The sequence below is a fragment of the Bombus huntii genome, chromosome 5 (assembly GCF_024542735.1).
Source record: "Bombus huntii isolate Logan2020A chromosome 5, iyBomHunt1.1, whole genome shotgun sequence".
NCBI lineage: Eukaryota > Metazoa > Arthropoda > Insecta > Hymenoptera > Apidae > Bombus > Bombus huntii.
Genome location: NC_066242.1, coordinates 104,064 through 125,286, shown reverse-complemented (window position 1 = coordinate 125,286; position 21,223 = coordinate 104,064). Strand labels below are relative to the sequence as shown.

Here is a 21,223-nt window from a genome sequence, read left to right as displayed (position 1 = left end):
TGCGTAAACTGGTTGTGCTGATTCCCTGTTGGTTTTTATTTCCTGGATCTTTGTAGCAATTCCTTCATATAGCACATCGTACTGATCAAATTTGCATGGTGAGGGTGGTTGTGGTTGCCAATAAGTGTATCCGTCTTCAGCGTCTAGACAGTTTCCTTCGCTAAAGGTACATACCGTTCCTGATTTCAGTAGAATTTTGTTCGCCTCGATCCGTACTGACACAACTGCTGATTTTAAACTTATCCTTACTGTGGCTTGTACGACGACCTTTTCCCAGCTCCCGTATGGGTCTACATACTGTGTTCCCTGGCAACTGCCGTCGTCTGTTAACTTGGCGGCTAGGACAAGCGATCTTGTTTCTGTTGCATTATCTTTTAGGCCTACTATAAGGTTTTGTGGTCCCAGTGAAAACGTGCCGTCTTGATGCATCCTTGCACATTGTTGGGCGGTTGTTTCATGGAGGTATTCGGCGAATCCGTTATGCACTGCCGACGTGTGGGAGTGCATGCCACAGTAATATATAATTCGAGTTATTTGCACCTTGCATTGCCTTACGCTGGTAAATTCGAATTCTGAGAGTTGCAGTAGTTGAATATAAATATCTTGGGTTTCAGTCATCGCAGGCTGTATGCTGCAGTCCCCGATGGAGTTTAGAGAGATAGTGGTAACGTTGAGATAGTTGCCAATGCAGTCATATCCTACCAGGCCGTATGCTATTTTGATGAGGGTAAGTACGATGACCAGGCGATTCATCTTCCTATTAACAATTTATTAAATCGTTTCTTACTCTCGAGTTTATTGGAAATAAGAATAACCTTTATTATTATTAATATATATATATATATATATATATATATATATATAGAAAAGAAAATTTTTATATTTATGTTTTTTCTTTTTTTTTTCCTTTTTTTTCTCTTCTTTTTGTCAAAACCTTGTTTCATTTTAGGTTTTACGTACTTGTTATCGGTGAAAATAGATATCATGAATGCTACCTGGGTTATAATTGTATACATATATGCATACGTATTGGTAAGTAGTATAGATGAGATTTGTTTTATTGTTATAAATATATAAGTATATATCATTAATAGAAATAGATATTACAAATATAGCTTGTCTTTGAATATATATATATATGTGCGTGTAATGGTAAATATGATGACTTATTTTACGAGTCACTTGCATTATCAATGGAAGTGAGTGTTATAGATATAGCCTACTTTACAACATGCGTGTATATATATATTGGTAAACATAAGAGAAAATTATATGCATAGTTATAAATGTTGTTTGTTTACAGGTGGATAGCATCAGTACTTGGTCTTGCGCGTAGCATACAAGTACTTTATAGTTCTACGGCGCGGATTGCTATTCCTTGAACTAAAAAGTTTCTTTCAAGGTGAGTTAGATTAGTGTAAACGATCATGCATTGGAGGCATGATATAGCGGGTTGTAGGTCCGCTAGGTTTATATCACACATAAGACAATATGATATTCGTGTTCTTGTAGATGCTCCGCATATGAAATGAGTGGGTGGGTCGTCACATAGGTCCTGGTCGTCTGGATCTAAGTTATCGAAACAGTCTTGACAAAGATGACCGTTATCTAAATGGTAGACGGAACGTATCAACCGAACACAGAGGCAAGAACATCCTCCGTCGCTTCCAGATCGAATGCGGGTACGGGCCCGTCTGGGTCCTCTATGTTAGGGTTGATGAACTCGCCACCTGTTCTGTACATACATACGAAAACAGTTAATATATATATACTTTCTAATTTTTATAAGTTTCGTTCGGACCTATCCCTTTGTACAAATACTGTATCCCTGTATGTAGTATAATATATGTCGGAGATGAAAGGAAAGCCGAAGCCTTTCCTTGGAAATTTTGGGAACATCCTCTAGTACCTTAGCCTAGATTTTATTATAGTTGTAATTGCTTAAGATTTGTAATAAGCGAGATTGGGTTCGAGGTGACAATCGGTCGCTGAACGTAGCCACGGTCACGGGATGGATGTTTTATCTAACGGAGGTCTGAAGTGGTTGTATGTGTTTTCCGAGAAATGTGGTTGTGGCGGCATGCGGCCTCGAGAGCGGGCCGAGCCACGTGTGATGTTGCCTCGGACATACATTGCAATGGGACATACATTGTATTAGTAATCAAAACTCCAGGCAGAAACTGCCTAGCAACGGCGTTTGGAACTTTCTCGATGCTTCCAACGAGTGTGCCTAGCAACGGCGTTTGGAACCTTCTCGATGCTTCCAAACGGGTATAGAAAACAAAATGCAATCGTACAGGGAGAAAAATCTCCACGAGGCTGGCATTCTTACGATTGCCTTGGAGAGTGATACATCGAGCATTTTCGACGATCGCATTTGCGTCTAAGTTAGTTTCGCTTAGTAAGGAGTTATCCCAGTGACCGTGGATTCGTTTGAACTCAAACATTGCTAATAGTATTATTTAATTTAATTATTCGTAGATCGTATAATTCATTAGGCTTAGTGTTTGTTAGACTTATTATTAGTCGTACTTATTATTTGTTAAGCTTAGTGATAGACCTGTATATACGTGTAAATAAAATCTCGGCTTTGTGAAACGATGGCTAGTCCACATGAAGAGTCGTCGCGCGCCCAAAATTCGAATCGTGATCCAACATATATATAATGTGTTATGATTATGTTAGTTGTTATTTATTATATATATATTTTCCTTATCTCTCTCTTTCTTTTCTTCTTTTTTTTTTATTATATATTTTTTGTTCAGTACCTAACATTGCTATTATGATGCTGTATTACATTGTATTGGCTATTATTTGTGTTGAGGTGCGTATGTGTGGGGTGCGTGCGACGAATTTTTCAACATGGTCGCTTGCGTGTATCGTTGGTTTAATGTCAACAGTAGCGTGTTGTTGAAATAGCTAATTAATTGTTAATCATTATAATTTTATTTAGCAGTGTTCTTGTGATATTGTTTTGTGTTTCAAGATATTGTGTGTGTCAATACCGTGTACTACTTTGATGTGATAGCATGGATTGTGTTGTTATTGAATTTCAATAGTCATTGTTTTGATTATACATGACTTGCATTTAAGTCTTGTTTAATTTAGTTAATGTTTTTTGTGTATTGTGTTACCAGTTATTTTGTGTAGCATAACTTTATTCTTTTACACCGAGTTCAGTCATGTTGTTAATATTTAGTTAGTCTATCTTGATTAATTTCTAACCTATTCCTGTGTTTATTGAATTTTCTTATTTTCCCTATTAATTTATTATTGCTTGTACTTGCTACTTGTTATTATTTGTGTATGATATGAATTAGTTTCCTTATTAGTGATTAAAATCTATTTGTTAGATTAACATTGTTTGTAATTCTTCAGATTCTACTCTTTCGATGCTGCATCACTTACCTAGATCATTCCCACAACATCATCCGATTCTTCGATATGCCTTGGATACTTACTACGGTTTCCTTCAATCGTCTTATATCTGTGGCCATAAAGGTACTGTTTAGTTTATTTAATTTAATATGTGTATAATGCATTGTGTGTGCGACCGCTATTGTGCATTACAAAATCCGTTTCTACATGTTAGAGATAATAATATAACAATACTACGTAGATTAATATATAATAAAATATCCTTTTACTCTCAATTAATCTATCTTAATTATTTTCTAACCACTTTCTATACTTATCAGCTATTTTATTTCTTCTTGTTAATCTGCGAAATTCATGCATGTACACTTCCTTGTATGGTGATTAATTGTTCACGAGGTAAGTTGCACTTTCACTGTTTTAGTTATTCGTTGAACTAACACGTTTCACATTCAACAGTAATTGGAGCACTCGTAATAAACTTCTTTTTCTTTTCAGGTTTCCGCTATCTGTGTTGTTCGACAAACAGCGCTATGCTTCCACAGTATTGTTATGACATTTAGTGCTGTTGTATTTTGCATTAAGGCAGTTGAAGTTAATTTGTTCATTTATTTTTCAGCTGGCTGTTGTACATGGTGTTTCGCAAACAGAGATCCATAACCTATTTTGCACGTAAACCTTCTCGTATGTTGATCATTTGTTCACAAGGTAACTTTCATTTTCACTCTTTTAATTTTTATTGAATCAACACGTTGTATATTCAAACATTAATTAGAGTACACATGATAATTTTCTTTTTTTTTTCTTTTAGGTTTTCGCTATCCTTTGATTTATCCACAATATAGTTATAACACTTAGTAACCTTGTATTTTGCACTGAGACAATTGAGACTAATTTATTCACTTATTTTAGGTAGCTGTCATACATTGTGTTCCACGAACAACGATCCATAACCTATACTTGCACGTACACTTTCTTGTATGTTGATCACTTGTTCACAAGGTAACTTTCACTTTCACTAGTTAATTGTTCATTAAGTTAACACGTTTTATATTTAAGCAATAATTGAAACACGTATAATAATTTTCCTTTTTCCTTTTAGGTGTTCGATATCTGTATTATTCGACGAACAGCACTATAACATATACTACCGCACTACGTTGCCCACTGAAATCGCTTTATTCATTGCTTATTTCGATTATGCGCTAGTTTTAACTTGTTTAAATGCACCGTTCGCGGAATCCCTTTTACTTCGATCTTGACGTTTTGGTTCTGCAAGATTTCTAGCACTTTGTATGGTCCAGTATATTGATCGGAGAATTTTCCTTTACTGGGTTCTTTTAGTAAATATATCGAATCTCCTATTTTAAAATCTTGGGGGTTGATTCGTCGGTCGTAATATTCTTTTGATCTTAGTTTGGATTTTATCAAATTTTCTCTCGCCATTCGTTGTACGGTGTTAATTTTATCGAACAGATCTTCGAGATATTCTGCGTAAGTTGGTTCCATGTTCTCTTCGATTATTACTTCACCAGTAGGTTCTCTGGCTAGATGTCCAAAAACTAATTCGTGCGGGGAGAATTTCGTTCCTTCGTGTACAGAGGTATTATAGGAAAACATAGCTAATTCTACCCATTCGTCCCAATTTTTGGAATTTTCAATGTATAATTTGAGATATTCTATCAGCACGTGGTGAGATCTTTCGATTGAACCGTTACTTTGTGGATGATATGCCGTCGTGGTATATTGTTTGATGCGGAATCTCTTTGCTACTTTCTTCATTAGTGAGGATGTAAAGTTCGTTCCTTGATCAGTGAGAATAGCTCTCGGTGACCCGAAACGACAAATAAATCGCTTTACAAAAACGTCCGCTAAGATAGGCCGAGTGGCTGAAGAGATTCCTCCTAGTGGAATCCCAATTGAGTATTTTGTTAATAAGTCTTGGATAGTTAATATATATTCGTTTCCCTTTTGGGTTTTTGGTAATGGACCTATAATATCCATACTAACCTTATCGAACGCTTTACCTGGTGTGTCTGTAAGTACCATTGGTTGCTTTGCTTTTATTCTTGTGAGTTTCTTCAATTGACATTCCTTACATGTTCTTACGTAATCTTGAATTTCCTTTTTCATATTTTCCCAATAGTAATGTTGTCGTATTCTTTGATAAGTTTTTGTTATTCCTTTGTGTCCTGCTACGCTTGATTCATGTTTTTCTCGTATTATGTTGTTCCGCGCTTCCACAGATGGGGTAATTACTTCCCCAGTGCAAATGGTGATGGTTAAGGTTTTTTCCATAAATATTTCCTTTGATTTTCTGATTGTATATCGCCAGGGTATTGTTTCTCATTTACTGCGTCTAATAGAGATCTTAGCGAGTTTAATAAATTTTCTGGTGTTATTGGAATATTTCTATTTTCCTTTATCGGTAGGAATACAATGTATTTTCCAGAATCGTAATTCAATCTTGCTTTTTCTAACATTAAATCTTCATAACGAGGTAATTTTCCCGTTTCCTTCATTTCTAAGGCTCCTTTATCTATCGGATTGCCACGTATATCTATAAATACTACTTTATGGTCATTTACTCTCGCAATTGAGTCTCGGGTTTCTGAAATTCTTAGTTCCGCAATTATCGTAGGTCTCGTGTCCTTTTCTCGTTGTTGAATTAGTTCTGGAATTACAATGGAGGTCTCTTTTTCGCTTGTTGTATCCGTGCCTTCTTTTTCTCGATTGGTTATTTCTCTATCTGTACTTACATCGATTTCTGCTAATGCTTGGTCTAAATATTTTATGGGGGTTTCTTCTATTGTAAAATGTTTTCGGGTAAAACCCTTTCCTTGATTTTTAGAATCACTGGATTGAGGCAAGACGTGTGGTTTAGCTTCGAATATGGGAGAGTCTTCGGTTGACGTATCTAGTTTGAATCTTTTTGAGACATGTGTATCCTTTTCTCGTTGTTGAGCTAGTTCTGGAATTATGGTGGAGGGTTCTTCCTCGCCTGTTGTGTCCATGCGCCTTTTCCCTTGATCGGTTGTTTCTTTATTTGTGTTTACATCGAGCTCGGTCAGTGCTTCGTCAGAATATTTTACGGGCATTCCTTCCAGTGTAAGGTGCTTTCGAGGAGAAACTTTTCCTTGTTTCCTTGTTTTTTGTAAGATCAGTGGATTGAAGTAAGACGTGTGGTTTAGCTTCGAATATGGGAGAGTCTTCCATTGATGTGTCTATTTCGAATCTTTTTGGGACTGTATAGCGAATCGGTGAGACTTCCTCTCTTTTTCTGATTGGTAAACAAATTTCCGGAGGGTTCCTAGATAATGCGTCTGCGTTTGCGTTCGCCCTGCCTTCTTTGTATACAATATCAAATTCGAAGTCCGATAACTTTAATTTCCATTTCCAAATTCTTGAAGTAGGATCTTTGATAGAATGCATCCACGCTAAAGGTTTATGATCGGTTACGATGGTAAACTTTCTTCCGTAAAGATACGGTCGGAAGTGCATTGCGCTGTAAACAATTGCCAGACACTCCTTTTCTATGGTAGAGTAGTTTCGTTCGGCGGGATTTAATAGCCTTGAGGCATACGCAATCGGCAAATCCTTTCCGATTGGCCCTTGACTCAGTACACCGCTTATTGCATATCCTGATGCGTCTGTAGTAAGGTTAAAGGGTTTAGAAAAGTCTGGATATTGCAGGATGGGTTTCGTCACTAACGCTGTCTTTAAATTATTGAATGCGTTTTCTTGATTTTCTGTCCATTTAAAGGGAGTGTCTTTCTTTAATAGTTGTGTCAATGGTTTCGCGACCTTGGGGAAATCGGGTATAAATCTTCTGTAATATCCTGCTAGTCCCAGAAATCGTTTGATATTTTTCGCCCTCTTTGGTCGTGGAAATTTTGATACGGCTTCGACTTTCTTTGGGTCGGGTTTCACGCCATCCTCACTAATTATATGTCCTAAATAATTCACCTCGTGTCGTAAAAATTCGCACTTATCAGGTTGTAATCGTAATTTAGCTTTCCTCAGTCTTTCCATTAATTTATTAAATTTAATTTCGCGTTCTTGGAGAGACGTGGAATAAATCACTATGTCATCCAGATAGACGAATAGTTCTATTCCTTGCAGACCAGATAATATTGAATTCATCAAACGTTGAAATGTTGCTGGGGCATCTTTTAATCCAAAGGGCATTCTTTTGAATTGAAAATGCCCGTATGGTGTCGAAAATGCAGTTTTGTGGGCATCTTCCTGTGACATACGGATCTGGTGAAAGCCCGATGCCAAGTCAAACGTGGAAAAATATTTTGCACTTCCTAATTGATCCAATATTTCTGTAATGTTGGGTAGTGGGAAGGCATCGCCAATCGTTTTATCGTTCAATTTTCTATAATCGATGACTAATCTCCAGCGCTTATTTCCTTGCGAATCGGGTTTTTGAGCACAATCCATAACGGGGAGTTATATGGAGATATTGATGGTTCCACTACGTCCGTATCTAGTAGTTCTTGGACCTGTCGATTTATTTCTTCTCGATGTATTGGTGGATATCGATACTGTTTAGTATTGATGGGTATATTATCCGTTGTAATTATCCTATGTTCCAGAACTTCGGTTGCTTCCAATGTATCTCCTGGAATATGAAACCTATCTTGATTATTACGAATCAATTTTTTAGCATTTTCCTTTTCTTCTTCGTTCAAATGTTCGAGTCGTAGTAACTCATTTATTTTATCGTATCTACTTTCCTCCGATCTTAGAACTGTATTGCACGCTGTCCTAGGAAGCGGGGGGGGGGGGGGGGGGGGGATTTTCAAATTCTTTAATTACCATCGTTGGTGTTGTAAATACGTAATCTCTCGAAGTAGTATTTATTACTCTTATGTAACCTTTTCCTTTATGATTCCTCACAACTGCATTACCAAAATAGATTCCCTTGTTCGGCTCGATTCTTGGAATAAATCCCTCTTTTATCTCTGGATTAGCGATATTAACTGAACACGTTATTGAACTTCGCTTCGGTATAATTATTTTTTCTTTACTATCGAAGGGAATATAAATATTTCCCCATCTGATATGTTTTCCCTCATAATCTAAACGAGCCTTACAACCTGCAAAAAATTCGGATCCTAGGATTCCGTCTTGATCGATTAGCAATGAATCATCGACTATGATGAAAACCAACCGGATGGCCCGCAACCTGTATTACCGTCTGCCCTAGGGAGACCAGGCTCGTTGCCGTAATTCCTCGCACTTCGATTGATTCCTTTTCGTCGATGATGACTGAATCGAGTAAAGCAGGTTTCTTGATAATGTTGATTTCCGATCCAGAGTCTAATAATAAACTCGTCTTAGTCTTTAGATCTGGGGAAACTATTCGTGCAGTTGGGGTCGTTGGGGAATCGTTAAATTTTATTGAAATAATTCGGAGAGGTCGCCTTCCGAATCTGAATTCAACTCCTGATGATTTTCCTTCGCCGGTTGCTTGTGCTTCACTCTTTTCCTTTTGCCTTGAGATTCTGGATTCTCTGTCTGTGACCTCGTTTGGTTGTGGGATGACTCCCCCACAATATTTAGTGGTTGTTCGTTCGATCTTATGGTCGGCATTGCGTTCGCTCTGTCTCTCGTTATGGGTGGTGGAGTCGATCTCGCGGGGGTGGCTGTCCTTGTTCTGTTTGTTGCCGTCGGCGCCGGTCGCCTGGTTGCCGCCTGCACTCTTGGGCGATTCGGCGTATCGTTCCTTCGTGGCTCGCCCCATTCTCCCGAAGGACGTGTTTGGTTTCCCGATGGTCTCGAAGCATAGGGTACGATTAATCCGGCATCTACTCGGGCTTTAAATTTGTAACAGTCTTTTACTTGATGCCCTGGTTTTTTGCAATAGTTGCATGTGATGTCTCGTCCCGTGGAATCCAAAAAATTTTGCGATGGAGGTACCGATCTTCGATCTTGGCGGTTGTTCCCGATATTGTTGTTATTGTTTGCAGGACGTGCGTTGTCGCGTTTGTAATAGTTCGAGGGTGTCGGTCGTTGGGGTCGCGTTCTATCGGTTATTTGTTTCAACTCGTGTGTTGCTTTAACGGCTTGACGATACGCATCTTCTAAAGTATGGTATCCTGCTAATTTTACTCGCACATATACCTCGTTCAGAAGTCCTTTAACGAAAGCTTCACTCGTTTCCCAATCTATAGTAGCTTGGATGTCGGGGGATATAATGCCGTAGTCGCCTCTTTCTCCGTCCATTATTGCCAATCTAAGATTTTTAACGCGATCCATATAATCCAATATGTTTTCCCCGGGTCGTTGAAATATCGTTCCTAATTATATTCGTTGAGAGATTTCCTTGGGCCTAATAGATCCTTTAGCTTGTTTCCGAAATCACTTAGACTCATCAATTCCGTATCCTCGATGGCGAGGAGCGCGTGTCCACGGAGCTTATTTACTAATAATTTTACCAACTGAGGTTCTTGATATCTGGAAATCATATTTCGCGCGCGCTCACAAGCTCTTAAAAACTGGAATACCGATGGTCGATATCCGTCAAACACTGGCACCGAATCGATTGCATCTTTTAGCTTAATTGATTGGGGATTAACTTCTATCGGTATTGTCGCTTGGGAAATTATCGGCGATGATACGGGTGTCTTGATTTCCTTTTTTATTTTCAGTGAACGCACATCGTCTTGTAATTTATTCATTGTTATACTCATGTCGCGAAAATTCGCATCCCATGCTTTATATATATATATTTTTACATTTGTAGTTGCGCACATATTTTATTAAAGAAAAGCGTTAACAATACGTTTTCATGATTTATTTCTCGCGCCTGACTTCCATTAATCCTTAATATTCCTGTCGCCGTGACGCGTGTAAATCTAACATGGCTGCTCATAAATGTCATCAGCAAAGTTATAGTAACGGGTCTTTAAATTTTGTTTAATATCGAAGTAATTGTCTGCCGCTCGTTTTCCTTATTCTACCGCAATTAAACATTTACTTATTAATATTGCTTTAAAGTATTGTTCGTGCGAATATACGCATATATATATATATTTTATGTTGTGTGTTTGTAATTCTTCGATTGCGTTATTTATTGTTTTGAGTAGTTTATTTTATAGAGTATTCGATAATATAAAACATACGCGCACACATGCATATATATATATATACGTATTCATATGCATATTCCTCTTGGCGGTGTAGTATTCATACGAAATGAAATGTCAATTATTTATTTATCTTTTATCGGAATGTAGGCTAGTTTTAAGTATGTATCTTAGATTATCGGTTTGATAAAATTCGCACACATATATATATTTCTGACAACGTAACCTTCATTTTCTCTAATAATACGATATTGTATGTTTAAACTATTAGTTTTCGACATCATGTATACTTATATTTTATAATTTGATAATTTATTGCATAGTATTGGAAGCACTGTTTCTAATATTCACTAGGTTATTACATGTTAGGTGTTACACATCTGCACGCCAGCCCGCGCGACCGGACAACAACCGACCTGCGTAACGGCACTTCGACCCTCAATAAACCTAAGGACCCACCATAACTTTCACTTCCCTGCATTGTTTCGCCATATGTCTTCAACCCGATTGTCTTGAAGAATTGCTAAAGCCTAAAAATATGCTCGAAACACAGTCGGTTTTAGAGGTGTCCTTGGGTTTATTAGTCGCCTTTAAAACACGGAGAAAGCGGGTATGCACCCATTAGGAAAACCCGAATAGCCCTGTAATAAAACAGGCTAGGTTTTTCTCACACACACAGTCATTTACGCACCACGATGGTAGAAGACTCCCTACTCATCCCTTCGAGCAGTAGTGCAGCATGACCAATCGACACCGCGGTTCGTTACCCTCACTTTTCCTAACGAAAGTGGGACCAATGAATCCGCGTTCTTTAGGCACAGGGGCACACCCACACCGAACTTATCTTCCGTATTAAAAAAAGAGCGACAGACAGTCTACCAACTAACGCCTAACGCTGCAGTCTACACATAGCGCAAGAGTCGCATACCTCACGCAAACTTTTGTCGGTTCTCGGTGTTGTCGAACATACATCTTCTCTCCTCAACATATCATAGTGCTAAGTCCATTGACACATTAATTCCATTAGAAGAGCCCTGTTCTAGCGTACATATCTTCGTGCGACAAGTTGTTAACTATTTATTTCTCTACGTCAGTGTAACTAAGTGTTGGGAAATATATACTTTATAATACTGTGAATCCCAGTGTTATACCAACTCAATCACCACTTATTATCTCAACGGAAATCAGGGGATCGATCAATTCGTGGCGTCGATTGTTATAATCGTAACGGGGATTTACGACCCCCGTTGACGTTTCTCCTCGCGATTACGTCTCCCCGCGATTGGTCGAATTTACATTAGGCATATATGTTTTATACTTATATGTAACTCTCCAAATTGATTGATTGAAATATATTTATATATATATATATATATTCCTGACGTTTCAATCATTTTACCCTTTTGTAGTTACTCTTATTTCCTGTTTTATTCAGAATTGTTTGTATTATGTATTTTATTTATTGGTTGAATCTGTTAATCGCCCTCGTTTGTGATACCGCGTGTTCGCTTGTGCATTCAAATCCTTATTCGCGTGTTTTGTATAGAATGGTTTCTTGTTCTTGTTACGGCGCGTGCGGTGCGCGGGACGTGACATTTGCTTGTTTCGACGCTTAAACGGTACTGCATTGCATTAGCACTGTGAAATGGAGTTCAACGAGTGCTTAAACATCGAAATATCTCCAACGGGAAGGAAATGACGGCTATTTTTCGTCAAAATCGGCGAAATCTTCGCGATTTGCGAGATATTTTGCTTGTTTCGACGCTTAAACGGTACTGCATTGCATTAGCACTGTGAAATGGAGTTCAACGAGCGCTTAAACGTCGAAACATCTCCAACGGGAAGGAAATGACGGCTATTTTTCGTCAAAATCGACGAAATCTTCGCGATTTGCGAGATATTTCGATTGTTTCGACGCTTAAATGGTTGTGCATTGCATTAGCACTGTGAAATGGAGTTCAACGAGTGCTTAAACGTCGAAATATCTCCAACGGGAAGGAAATGACGGCTATTTTTCGTCAAAATCGACGAAATCCTCGCGATTTCCGAGATATTTTGATTGTCTCGACGCTTAAATGGTTGTGCATTGCATTAGCACTGTGAAATGGAGTTCAACGAGTGCTTAAACGTCGAAACATCTCCAACGGGAAGGAAATGACGGCTATTTCTCGTCAAAATCGACGAAATCTTCGCGATTTGCGAGATATTTCGATATTTCAGTATATTGCGTTTCCGAAAAATCTTATGATACATCCCGTAGTGGATTTTCTATCTACTTTATCTCCAGCCCAATCAGTGTCAACAAAACAATCAATATCTTCAGCATTCAAATTTCTTTTATAAGTTAATTTTAATTTTCTAGTTAAATATGAGTATTTCAAAATTCTCAATGCATATTTATAGTGGGTCCCGTCGTAACTATTTTGAAATTATTTGATTGTTATTCGATTGTTATTATTTTGATTGTGCGGGTTCTAAACTTAAGTTTTGTTCTATTGGTGTAAAATATAGTTTACTATTTTCTATATTATATTGCCTTGCTAATGACTCTATATAACTACTTTCATCTAATTTCATCTCACATTTCTTATGATCGTATTCAATGTTTATTCCTAAGTAAGTCTTTACTTCACCTAAGTCCTTCATCGCAAATTGATTTGACAATTTGTTTTTGATCTCATCGATTTTTCTTTTGTTTTTTCCACATATTAATAAGTCGTCTACGAATAGAATTAAATATATAACATCATCGCTCTCATACTTCATATACAGACAATAATCACTCTTACTTCTTTGAAATCCTAATTTTTTCATATACTCGTCGAAACATTCATACCAAGCTCTTGAACTTTCACGCAATCCATATAACGCTTTTGATAATTTACATACTCTCCCGCTTTTATCGTCGTAACGTATAGGTTGTTTTACAAATACTTCCGATTTTATAATTCCGTTTAGGAATGCTGTTTCTACATCCATTTGCATAATCGTCAAACCATATTGACAACAATAAGATAGTAACAATTTCAACGTTTGCATTTTTGACACTGGAGAGTACAAATCTTCCAGTATTTCCTTTTGTTGGAAGCCTCGAACAACTAGTCGCGCTTTCTTACGATTATCAGATTTATTCGTATATATCCATTTCAAATCTAATACTCAGTTCGCTGTGGAGTGCCGAAGCGTGCAGACGTGTCTCTAGTGCCCAATGTAGTCCGAAAACAACACGTGTCGCCCAACCGTCGAAAGTGAACACAGCCAAGTGTTTCCTACCCTTGTAATGGCCCAGTAATCGCGACCAGGCTCTCCGGAGCAGACTCGCAACTACCCCGCGCTACCTCCCCCGTGGCAGAAGTGTAGCAGAACTCTCCGCACCAACGACGCTAATATTACAAAGAAACGGAAAATAGAAACATCAAAACCATACACGATCGACACACGGAATGAACAATCAACGATACAAATAAACACCCACAACAGGTTTGCCGTACTGCAATCCACTAACGACGCCATGGAAATCGCAGACCCGCCGCCAAACCAACAATCACGGAGAATCCCCCCTCCCCCACCAATATTTGTGGACGACGTCATCGACATACAAACAATGATCAAGTTCTTAGAGAGAGATATCTTCAAGGACGACTACAACCTGAAGATCAACAACAACAAAGTAAAAATTCTGCCGACAACCCACGACGCATACAGAAAAATCACTAAACTGCTTAAGACATTGAACGCCAACTTCCACACCTACCAACTCAAACAGGAAAGGCCTTTCCGGGTGGTCCTACGAAACATACACCACTCACCAGACATAGATGAACTCAAATACGAACTCTCAAAACTCGGCCACGAAGTCATCAACGTAAGTAATATAAGGCATAGAGTCTCGAAAGACCCGTTATCCTTATTTTTCATAGATATAAAACAAAAGCCTAACAATAAGGAAATCTACAATATCAGTCGCCTAATGAACGCAATAGTAAAATTCGAACCACCGCTTGTGAAAAAAGAAATAGTGCAATGCAAAAGGTGCCAAAGGTACGATCATACGCAGAAATACTGCAACCATACTTTCCGCTGCGTTAAATGTGCAGGCACTCACTCCACTGACCAGTGCACTAAATCACCGGAAACCCCAGCGAAATGCATCCACTGCCAAGGGGACCACCCTGCCAACTACAAAGGCTGCCCAGCATATAAAACACTATACACGAACAGGTACCCTAAGCTCAGAGCAAAAGAGGTATCCAACCAAACACCCAGCCCGCCGAAATTCACGACTACCCCAACCCCCTCAACCAACCAAACACCCAGTCCTACCAAATTCATCTCCACCTCAACCTCCTATGCCCAAGCAGTACAAGGCATCCAAAATAACCCGAACAGCCAAAGGGTCATTTCCTTCCCGTTGGAGATATTTCGACGTTTAAGCATTCGCTGAACTCCATTTCACAGTGCTAATGCAATGCACAACCATTTAAGCGTCGAAGCAATCAAAATATCTCGCAAATCGCGAAGATTTCGAAAATTTTAGCGAAAAATAGCCGTCATTTCCTTCCCGTTGGAGATATTTCGACGTTTAAGCACTCGTTGAGCTCCATTTCACAGTGCTAATGCAATGCACAGCGTTTAAGCGTCGAAACAATCAAAATATCTCGCAAATCGCGAAGATTTCGAAAATTTTGAGGAAAAATAGCCGTCATTTCCTTCCCGTTGGAGATATTTCGACGTTTAAGCACTCGTTGAACTCCATTTCACAGTGCTAATGCAATGCACAGCGTTTAAGCGTCGAAACAATCAAAATATCTCGCAAATCGCGAAGATTTCGAAAATTTTGAGGAAATACAGCCGTCATTTCCTTCCCGTTGGAGATATTTCGACGTTTAAGCACTCGTTGAACTCCATTTCACAGTGCTAATGCAATGCACAACCATTTAGGCGTCGAAACAATCAAAATATCTCGCAAATCGCGAAGATTTCGAAAATTTTATCGAAAAATAGCCGTCATTTCCATCCCGGTGGAGATATTTCGACGCTTAAGCACTCGTTGAACTCCATTTCACAGTGCTAATGCAATGCACAACCATTTAAGCGTCGAAACAATCAAAATATCTCGCAAATCGCGAAGATTTCGAAAATTTTGATGAAAATGCCGTCATTTCCTTCCCGTTGGAGATATTTCGACGTTTAAGCACTCGTTAAACTCCATTTCACAGTGCTAATGCAATGCACAGCGTTTAAGCGTCGAAACAATCAAAATATCTCGCAAATCGCGAAGATTTAGAAAATTTTGAGGAAATACAGCCGTCATTTCCTTCCCGTTGGAGATATTTCGACGTTTAAGCACTCGTTGAACTCCATTTCACAGTGCTAATGCAATGCACAACAATTTAAGCGTCGAAACAATCAAAATATCTCGCAAATCGCGAAGATTTCGAAAATTTTAGCGAAAAATAGCCGTCATTTCCTTCCCGTTGGAGATATTTCGACGTTTAAGCACTCGTTGAACTCCATTTCACAGTGCTAATGCAATGCACAACGTTTAAGCATCGAAACAATCAAAATATCTCGCAAATCGCGAAGATTTCGAAAATTTTGATGAAAAATAGCCGTCATTTCCTTCCCGTTGGAGATATTTCGACGTTTAAGCACTCGTTGAACTCCATTTCACAGTGCTAATGCAATGCACAACCATTTAAGCGTCGAAACAATCAAAATATCTCGCAAATCGCGAAGATTTCGAAAATTTTAGCGAAAAATAGCCGTCATTTCCTTCCCGTTGGAGATATTTCGACGTTTAAGCACTCGTTGAACTCCATTTCACAGTGCTAATGCAATGCACAACCATTTAAGCGTCGAAACAATCAAAATATCTCGCAAATCGCGAAGATTTCGAAAATTTTAGCGAAAAATAGCCGTCATTTCCTTCCCGTTGGAGATATTTCGACGTTTAAGCACTCGTTGAACTCCATTTCACAGTGCTAATGCAATGCACAACGTTTAAGCATCGAAACAATCAAAATATCTCGCAAATCGCGAAGATTTCGAAAATTTTAGCGAAATATAGCCGTCATTTCCTTCCCGTTGGAGATATTTCGACGTTTAAGCACTCGTTGAACTCCATTTCACAGTGCTAATGCAATGCACAACCATTTAAGCGTCGAAACAATCAAAATATCTCGCAAATCGCGAAGATTTCGAAAATTTTAGCGAAAAATAGCCGTCATTTCCTTCCCGTTGGAGATATTTCGACGTTTAAGCACTCGTTGAACTCCATTTCACAGTGCTAATGCAATGCACAACCATTTAAGCGTCGAAACAATCAAAATATCTCGCAAATCGCGAAGATTTCGAAAATTTTGATGAAAAATAGCCGTCATTTCCTTCCCGTTGGAGATATTTCGACGTTTAAGCACTCGTTGAACTCCATTTCACAGTGCTAATGCAATGCACTACCATTTAAGCGTCGAAACAATCAAAATATCTCGCAAATCGCGAAGATTTCGAAAATTTTAGAGAAAAATAGCCGTCATTTCCTTCCCGTTGGAGATATTTCGACGTTTAAGCACTCGTTGAACTCCATTTCACAGTGCTAATGCAATGCACAACCATTTAAGCGTCGAAACAATCAAAATATCTCGCAAATCGCGAAGATTTCGAAAATTTTAGCGAAAAATAGCCGTCATTTCCTTCCCGTTGGAGATATTTCGACGTTTAAGCACTCGTTGAACTCCATTTCACAGTGCTAATGCAATGCACAACCATTTAAGCGTCGAAACAATCAAAATATCTCGCAAATCGCGAAGATTTCGAAAATTTTAGCGAAAAATAGCCGTCATTTCCTTCCCGTTGGAGATATTTCGACGTTTAAGCACTCGTTGAACTCCATTTCACAGTGCTAATGCAATGCACAACCATTTAAGCGTCGAAACAATCAAAATATCTCGCAAATCGCGAAGATTTCGAAAATTTTAGCGAAAAATAGCCGTCATTTCCTTCCCGTTGGAGATATTTCGACGTTTAAGCACTCGTTGAACTCCATTTCACAGTGCTAATGCAATGCACAACCATTTAAGCGCCGAAACAATCAAAATATCTCGCAAATCGCGAAGATTTCGAAAATTTTAGCGAAAAATAGCCGTCATTTCCTTCCCGTTGGAGATATTTCGACGTTTAAGCACTCGTTGAACTCCATTTCACAGTGCTAATGCAATGCACAACCATTTAAGCGTCGAAACAATCAAAATATCTCGCAAATCGCGAAGATTTCGAAAATTTTAGCGAAAAATAGCCGTCATTTCCTTCCCGTTGGAGATATTTCGACGTTTAAGCACTCGTTGAACTCCATTTCACAGTGCTAATGCAATGCACAACCATTTAAGCGTCGAAACAATCAAAATATCTCGCAAATCGCGAAGATTTCGAAAATTTTGATGAAAAATAGCCGTCATTTCCTTCCCGTTGGAGATATTTCGACGTTTAAGCACTCGTTGAAATCCATTTCACAGTGCTAATGCAATGCACAACCATTTAAGCGTCGAAACAATCAAAATATCTCGCAAATCGCGAAGATTTCGAAAATTTTAGCGAAAAATAGCCGTCATTTCCTTCCCGTTGGAGATATTTCGACGTTTAAGCACTCGTTGAACTCCATTTCACAGTGCTAATGCAATGCACAACGTTTAAGCATCGAAACAATCAAAATATCTCGCAAATCGCGAAGATTTCGAAAATTTTGATGAAAAATAGCCGTCATTTCCTTCCCGTTGGAGATATTTCGACGTTTAAGCACTCGTTGAACTCCATTTCACAGTGCTAATGCAATGCACAACCATTTAAGCGTCGAAACAATCAAAATATCTCGCAAATCGCGAAGATTTCGAAAATTTTAGCGAAAAATAGCCGTCATTTCCTTCCCGTTGGAGATATTTCGACGTTTAAGCACTCGTTGAACTCCATTTCACAGTGCTAATGCAATGCACAACCATTTAAGCGTCGAAACAATCAAAATATCTCGCAAATCGCGAAGATTTCGAAAATTTTAGCGAAAAATAGCCGTCATTTTCTTCCCGTTGGAGATATTTCGACGTTTAAGCACTCGTTGAACTCCATTTCACAGTGCTAATGCAATGCACAACCATTTAAGCGTCGAAACAATCAAAATATCTCGCAAATCGCGAAGATTTCGAAAATTTTAGCGAAAAATAGCCGTCATTTCCTTCCCGTTGGAGATATTTCGACGTTTAAGCACTCGTTGAACTCCATTTCACAGTGCTAATGCAATGCACAACCATTTAAGCGTCGAAACAATCAAAATATCTCGCAAATCGCGAAAATTTCGAAAATTTTGATGAAAAATAGCCGTCATTTCCTTCCCGTTGGAGATATTTCGACGTTTAAGCACTCGTTGAACTCCATTTCACAGTGCTAATGCAATGCACAACCATTTAAGCGTCGAAACAATCAAAATATCTCGCAAATCGCGAAGATTTCGAAAATTTTAGCGAAAAATAGCCGTCATTTCCTTCCCGTTGGAGATATTTCGACGTTTAAGCACTCGTTGAACTCCATTTCACAGTGCTAATGCAATGCACAACGTTTAAGCATCGAAACAATCAAAATATCTCGCAAATCGCGAAGATTTCGAAAATTTTGATGAAAAATAGCCGTCATTTCCTTCCCGTTGGAGATATTTCGACGTTTAAGCACTCGTTGAACTCCATTTCACAGTGCTAATGCAATGCACAACCATTTAAGCGTCGAAACAATCAAAATATCTCGCAAATCGCGAAGATTTCGAAAATTTTAGCGAAAAATAGCCGTCATTTCCTTCCCGTTGGAGATATTTCGACGTTTAAGCACTAGTTAAACTCCATTTCACAGTGCTAATGCAATGCACAACGTTTAAGCATCGAAACAATCAAAATATCTCGCAAATCGCGAAGATTTCGAAAATTTTGATGAAAAATAGCCGTCATTTCCTTCCCGTTGGAGATATTTCGACGTTTAAGCACTCGTTGAACTCCATTTCACAGTGCTAATGCAATGCACAACCATTTAAGCGTCGAAACAATCAAAATATCTCGCAAATCGCGAAGATTTCGAAAATTTTAGCGAAAAATAGCCGTCATTTCCTTCCCGTTGGAGATATTTCGACGTTTAAGCACTCGTTGAACTCCATTTCACAGTGCTAATGCAATGCACAACCATTTAAGCGTCGAAACAATCAAAATATCTCGCAAATCGCGAAGATTTCGAAAATTTTAGCGAAAAATAGCCGTCATTTCCTTCCCGTTGGAGATATTTCGACGTTTAAGCACTCGTTGAACTCCATTTCACAGTGCTAATGCAATGCACAACGTTTAAGCATCGAAACAATCAAAATATCTCGCAAATCGCGAAGATTTCGAAAATTTTGATGAAAAATAGCCGTCATTTCCTTCCCGTTGGAGATATTTCGACGTTTAAGCACTCGTTGAACTCCATTTCACAGTGCTAATGCAATGCACAACGTTTAAGCATCGAAACAATCAAAATATCTCGCAAATCGCGAAGATTTCGAAAATTTTGATGAAAAATAGCCGTCATTTCCTTCCCGTTGGAGATATTTCGACGTTTAAGCACTCGTTGAACTCCATTTCACAGTGCTAATGCAATGCACAACCATTTAAGCGTCGAAACAATCAAAATATCTCGCAAATCGCGAAGATTTCGAAAATTTTAGCGAAAAATAGCCGTCATTTCCTTCCCGTTGGAGATATTTCGACGTTTAAGCACTCGTTGAACTCCATTTCACAGTGCTAATGCAATGCACAACCATTTAAGCGTCGAAACAATCAAAATATCTCGCAAATCGCGAAGATTTCGAAAATTTTAGCGAAAAATAGCCGTCATTTCCTTCCCGTTGGAGATATTTCGACGTTTAAGCACTCGTTGAACTCCATTTCACAGTGCTAATGCAATGCACAACCATTTAAGCGTCGAAACAATCAAAATATCTCGCAAATCGCGAAGATTTCGAAAATTTTAGCGAAAAATAGCCGTCATTTCCTTCCCGTTGGAGATATTTCGACGTTTAAGCACTCGTTGAACTCCATTTCACAGTGCTAATGCAATGCACAACGTTTAAGCATCGAAACAATCAAAATATCTCGCAAATCGCGAAGATTTCGAAAATTTTGATGAAAAATAGCCGTCATTTCCTTCCCGTTGGAGATATTTCGACGTTTAAGCACTCGTTGAACTCCATTTCACAGTGCTAATGCAATGCACAACCATTTAAGCGTCGAAACAATCAAAATATCTCGCAAATCGCGAAGATTTCGAAAATTTTAGCGAAAAATAGCCGTCATTTCCTTCCCGTTGGAGATATTTCGACGTTTAAGCACTCGTTGAACTCCATTTCGCAGTGCTAATGCAATGCACAACCATTTAAGCGTCGAAACAATCAAAATATCTCGCAAATCGCGAAGATTTCGAAAATTTTGATGAAAAATAGCCGTCATTTCCTTCCCGTTGGAGATATTTCGACGTTTAAGCACTCTTTGAACTCCATTTCACAGTGCTAATGCAATGCACAACTATTTAAGCGTCGAAACAATCAAAATATCTCGCAAATCGCGAAGATTTCGAAAATTTTAGCGAAAAATAGCCGTCATTTCCTTCCCGTTGGAGATATTTCGACGTTTAAGCACTCGTTGAACTCCATTTCACAGTGCTAATGCAATGCACAACCATTTAAGCGTCGA

The 21,223-nt window shown here is 38.5% G+C and overlaps 1 protein-coding gene across 1 annotated transcript; it reads left to right on the top strand.

Moving 5' to 3' along the window:
- Positions 1-1,311: 1,311 nt before the first annotated feature.
- On the top strand, positions 1,312-4,705 carry LOC126865478 (uncharacterized). Its single transcript, XM_050618023.1, has 6 exons — positions 1,312-1,402; positions 1,553-1,756; positions 3,379-3,501; positions 3,874-3,919; positions 3,995-4,083; positions 4,478-4,705. Exons 3-6 carry the CDS (start codon positions 3,393-3,395, stop codon positions 4,582-4,584), a joined length of 351 nt encoding a protein of 116 aa, XP_050473980.1. The 5' UTR covers positions 1,312-1,402; positions 1,553-1,756; positions 3,379-3,392; the 3' UTR covers positions 4,585-4,705.
- The last annotated feature ends 16,518 nt before the right edge of the window (positions 4,706-21,223 follow it).